Source organism: Ochlerotatus camptorhynchus, unplaced genomic scaffold (assembly GCF_037179485.1).
Source record: "Ochlerotatus camptorhynchus isolate MF236.1 unplaced genomic scaffold, CSIRO-AGI_Acam_v1.1 ptg000037l, whole genome shotgun sequence".
NCBI lineage: Eukaryota > Metazoa > Arthropoda > Insecta > Diptera > Culicidae > Ochlerotatus > Ochlerotatus camptorhynchus.
This window is the reverse complement of record NW_027040528.1, coordinates 273,068-283,336: the sequence shown is the minus strand read 5'-3', so window position 1 is coordinate 283,336 and position 10,269 is coordinate 273,068. Positions and strand designations below refer to the sequence as shown.

Genomic DNA, 10,269 nt, shown 5'->3' with positions numbered 1-10,269 from the left:
TTTCCTGAAGTTTCAGAACTTCTTAACAGTTCCTGCAGCTAGTGTGGATCCGCAATCAAAATCTGGAAGCATCCCTGAAATTCCGGGAATGTTAAAAAACTGGCGGGAGAAGATGGAAGAATCATTCGAGCGAAGGCTGAAGAAGCTTCCAAGGGAAGTCGAAATAAGTTTCCGAGTGGAATCGAAAAATAATTTACGATGTAAGGTGGAAGAAAATTCCAGGGGAAAGATGGAAGAAAATTCAGGAAGTTAAATAATGTTTAAAAAGTATTTCCCGATTCCCCCGGAATTACCAGAAAGAGCCATCGACTGTTTATCGAGTCATGGGTAGCCAAAAACGGTGAGGACATTGAAACATTAATCGAAAGAGTATCCATAAGACATTTTTAAAGATAATTTTTTTAGAATATTAAAGGCTCAAACAATTTGAGATATTAAAAAAAAAAAAAAAATTTCTTTGTCTGAGAGATTTTTAGCCATAGGCTAGTTTATCTCTTAGATATTCAAAAAGATACAAGTCGCTCACAATAATTTTCTCTGAAATTCGAGCGCGAGCAGGCAATAATCATTTTGATTATTTAAAAAAATCGGTATAAATCGGTATAAAGCCTCAAAAATCGGTATTCTGAGGAACCTTATCTGTATATCGGTATCTATTTTGGAATTCGGTAAATCGGTATATCTGGCAACGCTGGGTGAGATAACCACTCTCTGAATGTTTCAGCTGTTTTGACGTAACACGGACTGGTGCTTTTGATTTAATGTTTATGTAGGGGATTTGGTTGAAATTGTCATTAACAAAATGCTCATAAGTTGTTACTGATTGTTTGAACTACAAGTTTTGAAAATCTGAATCAAATCGAGAATAATGAAACTTTTTTTATGATCGATAGAGTGTAGGAGTGTCATTTTTTCATGTATTTTATCCATAATCCCCATACAAAATTCAAACTGAAAGCGCCAGCTCATTCTACAACTAAATGAGCTAAAACTTTCAGATAATGGTTTTGTCACCTAAAGGCACAAATCTAGAGGTTGGCCCGTGGAAAATTAGAACTTTTATTTTTATGGGCCAGTCTATTGTAGAGCTACTCAATATGAAACTTTGTTGAAGATTTTAATTTTCTATATCCAATAGTTTTGGATATATGGACCGTTTTCTATGGTTCCCCTTTTAAATTTAGTTATTAATTTGATATGATAATTTTTCGAGCCAATAATATTTTAGATAAATGCAAACGAAGTGAAACTATATGCTTTTGCTGAAGACAGTATGTGGCTATGTGCATTCCTTGCAAAGTTATGTCACCTATTTTTGATTACTCTCAACTACTCCACGCAGAGAAATGGTTTTTAAGTTCAAATGGATATATTTTTGACTCAGGGCCTAATATATTTTTGATATTGTTTTAAATATAATATTCGGTTAATTCAAAGAAAAATATTTTTGAATCAAGAAACCGGTTGTAGATTCAATAATCTGTTTGTGGATTCTTAAAACCATTTTGTTGATTCAAAAGCATGTTTTGTTGAAATAGTGATACAATATGTTTGAATCAATAACAAAATACATTAGGCCCTGAAACAAAAATCCATTTTTCGTCTGTTTAAAGCTTAGATTTTGTACCACAAACTAGTGAAGATTTGGTTAGCGCCAATTCATAAATGAGTAAATAAGGTCACGGTGAATATTCGGGGAAAGTAAAACCGTTGGTCGCCGCTCACTTTATACACTCACTCATTCATGTATCCTCCACACTATACTGATGCAAAATTTGAAATTTTCGCTCCACAGTGTTCAAACGGTTTCAAATCAGGTCCTGATAAGCCTCCGAAAGTTTAAACTCATTTGATAAGAAACTGACTTGACACAAACTATTTGGAGTTTATATGGAAATTACTATGGGAAAACAATTTTTTTTGTTCATTGTCTTCTAGCCTATTTACATATTGTACTGTTAACAAATTCTATTGTTATTCTTATGGGAATTTTTATCAGCTACAACTTTGCAGAAAATGGTTTTTCAGTAAAACGTCAAATTAAATAGTTATTAATTGTTTATGAGATTGATAATCTTATGACAAGATTAAGCAACTGAATTGTGGGCAACACTGTATTCTGCAGTGTGACATAGTAGCCATGATTTTTGTCCTCTATTCTACGCGCCATAAACACCAATGTTGCCTGCTGAACAGTTGATTGAGCATAATCAGAAGACATCAGTGACTTGAATCATTAATAATTTTTGTTCCTTACATTTGATCGAAAAGTGGTCTTCAACAAAGTTGTAGCTGGGAACATTTTCAACAAGCTCAGCTACCATTTTCTGAATTAGAGTGAACTGGTGAATTTTGAGATAGATATGAACCGAAATTATAGTTTCTTCATAGTAATTCCCATATAAACTTCAAATGGTTTGTGCCAAGTCAGTTGCTCACTAAATGAGTTCAAATTTTGGGAGGCTAATCAGAGCCCAATTTGGAACCGTTTGAGCACTGTGGAGCAGAAATTTCAAATTTTGCATCAGTCTACTGCACACCCCTAGTGCACTATGGGGCGGTTCCATACAAATTGGTGGCCAAAAATATTTTATTGGTTTTTCCGCACTTTTTGATGGTATTATAGTAAGTTAAGCATAAAATTAGTCATATTTATGTATTTTCATCGCATCCGGAAGGTGTAACTAGTATTAAACCCAGTAATGAGCTACTTATTCCTGAACAATAAACTTGAAAGTTTGTTTTTAATTTTAGGGACAGTTCAAATGCAAATCAAAACTAGAATAAGGTTGCTGTGCATAAGATTAAATAGGAAAGGTGGAGGTGGTGCTCCTATGATCCATATTATCACAAACAATTGTTTTCAGATTTTCGATTAAACTACTGCACAATATTGTTGTTAGCACACACACGTTGTTAGCGTTAAAGCCGAAAACAAACTCATGATTTGAAAATATTGTCCTCGTCTTTTAAATGCAAGTAGGTAACATCAATAAAAGTTTTACCTAAGTTTAGTGGGTAGAAATTATAAATGGCACTCGAACAGGTAATTTCCTTTTGGTAGTGGTCTTTCTTTTTCCGTTGGTTATTATGTATTGAAAATATCAAAATGTTATCGTGAAAACATTGAAAACTTTTTAGTCCAGTTGGGTAGATACGGTTTCTATATGTAATGATAATTTTCGGTCTGTTTTTACCCATTTTTAACAACAATAATAATTAAGTGTGTAACATTTTTAAGACCAAATTTGACATTTAACAGTTCCACTTTTCAACCAGTGTTTAATTTGTACGATTTTTTTGGTTAATGCTCGTATAATCGATATGTAATTAACAAAAAAAAAACATTTAAAAAATCATTTTTACGACTTTGTGCCAAAATGACGCTCATACGCAGCTGGATCCTTGTTCCGCAGATAGTATAGACCCTAAACTAAAACGTAGTTGTGGTCTCTTGAGACTGCTCGGCCCTGCTCGTTAGATATAGTCCAACTTAGGCAAAAAAACATTTTTTTTTCAATAATTGCCCATTTTTAACCAATTTTAATTAACCGTGTGACCTTAAAGTTTAGACAATTAGCTTTCCAACGGTGTATTAAATTCAATGTTTAGACCGTTATTCGCTGAGAAAATTGCATTTGTTTCAAATGCATTTTTTCTACAATTTTCAAAATTTTCCTAAGTCTGATGTCTGTGGCGCAATGAGTTTTCATCACAGAGGGCTGAAATTTTGGGCATCTAGGTTTGAACTATCTGGCTATCAAATGGTTTACAAGATACGTCATTCAAAGCAAGTAATTTTTTTGATTTTTGGCCACCACTTTCCCCATAGTGTAGTGGTGCATAGGGCCAACGTAAAAGGTTTCCATCCTGAGCGGCTCGGCTGCTCACTTTTGCCTTGACCTGGGCCCAGATTCTTGTCGACTTCCTTTATTTCCTTGTTGAGGCTCCGACGCCATGAGCCCCTGGGTCTGCCTCTGCTGCGATGTCCTGTCGGGTTCCAATCTAGTGCTTGCTTGCAGATTTCGTTTCCACCCCTGCGTACACTGAACGAAAACATCCGTGATACTTCGAATGATTATTACATTGCTCGAACCCTTTAACAATATGCATTCGAATTTCGGATGATTGTCTTATGGTTGAATTCGTCGTCAGATGATGAGCATCCTTATGGCTGTCATCAAAATAAAGGATGATTTTTAATTGAAAATTGCATGTAAAACATAATTATTTACATTATCGGTTTGAATGATTTGCGTTATGGGGCTGAACCAATACCGTGTAATTTAGGGTGACAATCTTTCTGCAGAGAGCATTACGCATTGCTACTGAAGGGTCGATCACTTCTCTTAATAATGCTCATCCTGTATTCGAACATCATCGGATTTTAAAACAACCGCCATCCGGTTGTAGATAGCATTCGAAAAAGCGATTTAGATGTTTCGATTTGAATGATCTGAGGTTTCATTCGATCAGATGATGAAATTTTTATACAGTGTAGTGTGTGACCGACCCACCTCCACTTACGTTCGCGAAATTCTGTTGATATCGGTTTCTGATGACATCGACGATGAAGCTCAACATTCGAGATTCATTTGTGAGGCCACCAGGCACAAATTATTATATACCGCAGGCATCGGTTGATGAAGACTTGCAGCTTTGGAGTGTTCTCCACTGGGACACATCACGTCGCAGTTGAATTAAAAATTCGAATTTGTACGTTGACTTATCTAGTTAGCATTTCGTAAACTCGCAAAAGCAGCTCTAGCCTTCTTGATTCGTGCACACATGTCGCTCTTGGTCCCGCCATCTGATGCTATCCGGATGACAAGATATTGGAAACTTTTGACTTTCTCCACTGCTTAAGCAATTGCCCCGCTATCGTAAAGTTGGAAGGGTTGTCCGTATTGACCATCCAACGATTTGGTCTTCATACTGACAAAAGAGATTGAGTGTGAAACAATCGATAGAACTGTTCCCGTACATCGAAGGTACGTGAGCAAATCAGCGATAATCTCTTTTGCCAGTGGTGGTGGGGGAGATATCAGTGGAGTTTGGTAAAGGAGATGATCAACCCGATTCGAGCCTTCCTCAAAATTGACCTTTGCTCGCTTTCTGCTCTCTATACACAATTTTCACACCATCGTACTCTAACGGAACTATCAACACTCATAGAGGTTACTCTAAGATTAGAAACGTGCTCAACGTTATGTGACCCCTAGTAAACGAAAAAAGGCTTGGTTGTAGAGTAATAGAAATAAAAGATTGACAGCAAATATACTTTTTTCAGGAAGTTATTCTACATAAATTTATTTTATTTTATGTTCCGTTGTTGTTGATTGGTTATGAGGTATATGAGAAATTATAAAATAGGTACATAGTACAAAAGAAAGAGGAGAAGACTGAACTGACTATAATCGCATACTAACACCTATTACGCATTAACGACTGGCAGCTTCTTTCATATTATGGATTGTGCTCCATTACCCCGAACGCCATCACTCCGAATTACATTGCCCGAATGTAAAATAACGAGCAGCAGTCAAAAGAAGGCAGAGTCTAATTCGGGGAAGTGGAAATGGGGAATGTGGCACAACCCAACCATACATAGCATATCAGTCGCATTCTGTAATATTGACCATCAAATCAGACATACTTTTTGGAGCTCTCGTATTTCGTATTTCAAAACATGCAATTTATTTTAGTATAACAATTTGCATGAGAAACGCGTCTAGAAACATAAATGGCAATTTTCTTCGTGTAAAGTTTTTCTTTCATTTCGGACGATGCGATCAGGGGCAGTGAAAGTTTGTGAAATTGTAAATTTTACAGGCGATAACAATAATGCTTAAGTCAATTTACATTGCCAGTGTCCGTATTCAGAACTCCACCGTTTGGAAAAAGGAGTCCCAGCCGACCAACCAGCAGCTTGACTTCCCATGTGAGCTGCCAGTCTCCCATAGCACATCCCGAAGATAATTCTCCGCTGGTGTACACTCGTGAACCAACGTAAGGTTTTGATCGTAAAACCTGGCTTGGTTCGTATTACCAAGGACAACAAATTGCGTGCTAGAAGCAACGTAAAATCGTTACAAACAAAAATACCATAAAACTGTAATCGGTGAACTTACCCGTTGAACGAGATCTTATGGACCTTCCTGTTGAAAACCTTCACGGAATGCGTTGGAATGTTCGGCTGTCGAATGTCGATGAAGTGAACACTGCCTGCTTCATCTCCGAGGGCGACAATTTGGTTTGCTTCCTGCCGCGTTGTCCAGTAGACCGCGGTAAAGGCAAACTTATGCCCTTCAAATAAGGCCGATGCTGGTCTGGTTTTTCTCAAATCCCACATCAGTCCGGAGCGATCCAGAGAGGATGAGACAAACACCGAACTGTCCTCTCGATTATTCGATAGTCCGGTTATTGCATCCGTGTGTGCCAGTGTCATTGTAGTGACCGAATGGAGATCGGCCGCATAATTCCATATTTTCAAGCATCCATCATTCGATCCGGTGACTAGTTTACTTCCCTCGCCTTCAAGCACATCCATAGCGGACACCCCTTCAATGTGCTCCGACTGTCCGTCAATCAGGTACAGTGAATAACCTTCACCGCGAGCCTCGTTCCGTGTGGACCACAATTCGACGGAACCTTTGTCGGTTCCCACGAGAAACTGGAAAACGCATTAATTTTAGATATGCTGTTGGTGCCTACCTATCATAATAGTATTGAAGATGGACTTACCAAATTGGGATCTTTCGTAAACTTTAACGCCGTGACACAGTATCGGCACTGTCGTTTGAAACTAACTGTGGCATCGTTCAAAACCTCCCCGGCGCTTTCCCATCCGTAGAAGCTCGATCCCCAGCGCCGTCCCATAATATCGTTGCCGGCCACAATGACCTGGCCATGGCAATTTCGTGCAGCATGCTCTAGACAAGGATGCAATACATTCGGAGGCTGCCTGCGCGTCAAACGGTACTGCAGCGAGTTCAGGTTCGGATAATCGACGCTGCAGGCCAACTCTTCCACCGTGCTCGGAGGTTTGTATTCGGCAGGCTCTTGGAACATCTGCATCATATCGAGTCGCTTTTGGTAGTCCATTGCGGTGGGTTTTAACTGAATACTTTGTCAACAACGAACCTTAACGCTGGCACTGTCCAATCAATAAAAATCTGATTATTCAAACACTATGGTAAATGGTAAATATTTTGCACCACGCACATAATGTTTTCTTGCAAAGACTAGATTGTTATAGAAAATAATCGTGAACAGGAATCTAACGTGCTAGTCGTGCGCTATTATTCGCAAATTGTGCACAATCGAATACAAGGCGCGTGCGGGATTTGGATTCGGAGGATATTCAGATGAAAGAAAATGACAAGCACAAGTGAGACGTGAGTCAAGTTTACTTGGACAGGCCTAACAGTACGGATTTGTTGTCTCTTTCGTTTTTTTAGCATACCAAAAGGGCACGTGTGACATCAAGCTCGCCGTTGCCTTTATCGGCAAAGGCATGAATGAAATAGCAAGAACAGTACTGCCTAACCAGTAGGAAGAGACATGAAGCCAAGTTTGGTTCTACTGAGTACTGATGTAAATTAATTCGCTAAAACCAAGTTTCGTTTAAATATATCCAACTCCCATATGCAAAATACACCGACATATCTCGCGTCACTTTTCAAATAGACCAATGTAACATATCCACCGTTTTGAGAAAATCGAAGCTGAAGTTCGACAGAATATTATTTTAACTGTTTAGAAACAATACATTTTGCAATACTATTTTTAATGTAGTCAGTGAATAATAACGTTGAAAATTCAGTAGAAACGGTAAAACAACAATTTTACTTTGAATGTCATGCTACAATAAGGAAAAAAAAACACATAGGACGTTTTGACTAGTCAAGTTGTACATCGGACATGTAACATTGGATGATTTTTCTCCATGACATAATCAATGAGTGTTATACGGTGAATTTTTCAACAATAGAACTCGGCTGAAAGTCTCCTTAATAAAGATATAAAAAAAACAATAGAACAACAATACAATTAACGGTAAATGGCTCAGGTTTGTTCGGAAACAAGTGATTTCTCGTATGGTTAACAAACATAACAATCCCCTTCTATTGTACAGATTTCCCCATTTACCATAGATTCTATTCTGGAAACATAGGGGGCGACCCCGGCGTAGTGGTTAACATCCATACCTCTCACGCCAAAGTCACGAGTTCAAATCTCACCCCCGGACAAGTCGCGAATGACCCAAGAGTGTTAAAGTGACTATAATAATGAAAAAAAAAAAAAAAAATTCTGGAAACAATACATTCTATGATTATTTTATCGTTGTGGACAATACAATAAATTCTACTGTACGGTTGCAATGCATTTAATTGTACCTCTATGGTTATTTTTTTACATACAGACAGATTATTAGATTATCAGATTATATTATTATTTTAACTGTTTAAAAACAATACATTTTGCAATACTATTTCTAATGTAGTCAGTGTATAATAACGTTGAAAATTCAGAAGAAACGGTAAAATCACAATTTTACTTTGAATTTCATGTTACAACATAGAAAAAACCACATAGGACGTTTTGACAAGTCGAGTTGTACATCGGACATGTTACATTGGACGATTTTTCTCAATGACATAATCAATGAGTGTTACATTGGACGTTTTGTCTACATGATACTAGATTCCCTTTCACAGATTTCAGAGTATAGTACCTAACTTTAGATTGGCCCTGCCTTTGGAAAATGAGCACCAATCATGTTAGGCAGTCCGAATGACCGAAGTAACAATCATGTACCCATCATTTTAAACTGTACATTGGACAATTTTTGATCAATGATTATCTTAAATAAATGAAAGTAAATTTGAATGGATGTTTTTGTATCATATACAATGATAGAAGAGCAATAGTTTGTATCGCTTAACTCGATTTGTTTACATTTGTTACATTGGTCTATTTGAAAAGTGACGCGAGATATCATTATTGTTTTCCACTTCTGACATAGCGTTATTATTCGGTTCGTTGATCGCTTGTTATTTTGTCATTTGGAGATATTTTTGATTCCTTGGAGAGCACACAATAAGCTAATATGCGATACAAAACCGTTTCTTGCCGTATTTGCCGAATTAGATGCTAGATAATAGTGAACTCTATGTGTTGAAAATAGCTGAAAATAGCCGTAGGGATGCAAAAAGAAAATCGACGAAGAGAATCTGTCAATGTTACTTCGGACCTAATGCATTGTTCAGCTTGAAATGAGCTCAAATTTTGGGAGAATGATCAGGACCTAAAATAAGAATCGATTGAGCTTGATGAAGCAAAATCAATATTTTGAATCACCCTAATACGTAATTATATCTTCCATCCATCTTTGGTTTTGTCGTACCTGTAGTTTACAAAAGCTGAAAAGCTCGAATTTTTCATCTTAGTATAAACTTTTTGAATACGTAATTGAAAGCCTGTTTGTAAAAGACTTCCGAACCAACTGTTGAAACATAGTGATTTATTTAATCTCAAAACGTACTTTTGTTGAAGTTGAACTTTTGTCCCAGCCATTTTATGATTGACATTAGGACACTTATAAATTTTGAAAAAAATGGTTGATAGATATCCAAAACCCTTTCCTTCGTATGATCAATGCTTCCTATCTGAATCTTTTGATTCAATCAAACTGCTATTGTACCTGTTAAATAATATACTACTATAATCAGATGACCCTGGCGCCAACGCCATTAAATTCCTGCCTGACGAATATACAACATGCAACATGCAATGCATGTGTCTAGGTCAGTCTATGACCTAAAATTTGTGTAATGCATTTGTCGATATGCAACATGCATTTTAATTCATCTGTAGCACCTTGATGCTACATTCCGCAATTCGGTATGTTTGAAAATCCATTGTTCTACAATATATGTAATTATTTTCTTCCATAATTTGGCACATTTCATCCACTATTCACTGGGGATCTTCTTCACTTCTGCCCATGTGGCGAGTGAATCACGATATGGTCGTTCGCGGTGCACGTGCCCTGGTCTCTTTCCCATCCTTGCACCGTGTGCACACATGTTGAGCGGTAGTAAAAAAAACTACTCTATGGATTTATCATAGTGTGTCATGCAAAGCAACCGTATCCTTGAGTGAGCAACTGGAAGAAAAATTTTCACTTCAAGTTTCACCACCGAGAACCGCGGACGTAGTTTAAAACATTTCTCTCCGCCTTCAAGAATCGGATCGGATCAAGAA

General features: G+C 37.3%; 1 protein-coding gene across 1 annotated transcript; it reads right to left on the bottom strand.

Annotated features, from left to right (window-relative positions):
* Positions 1-5,325: 5,325 nt before the first annotated feature.
* Positions 5,326-7,347, bottom strand: vls (valois). Its single transcript, XM_065233282.1, has 4 exons — positions 7,225-7,347; positions 6,745-7,156; positions 6,132-6,673; positions 5,326-6,069 (listed from the first exon to the last, which is right to left on the bottom strand). Exons 2-4 carry the CDS (start codon positions 7,102-7,104, stop codon positions 5,880-5,882), a joined length of 1,092 nt encoding a protein of 363 aa, XP_065089354.1. The 5' UTR covers positions 7,105-7,156; positions 7,225-7,347; the 3' UTR covers positions 5,326-5,879.
* Positions 7,348-10,269: the final 2,922 nt, after the last annotated feature.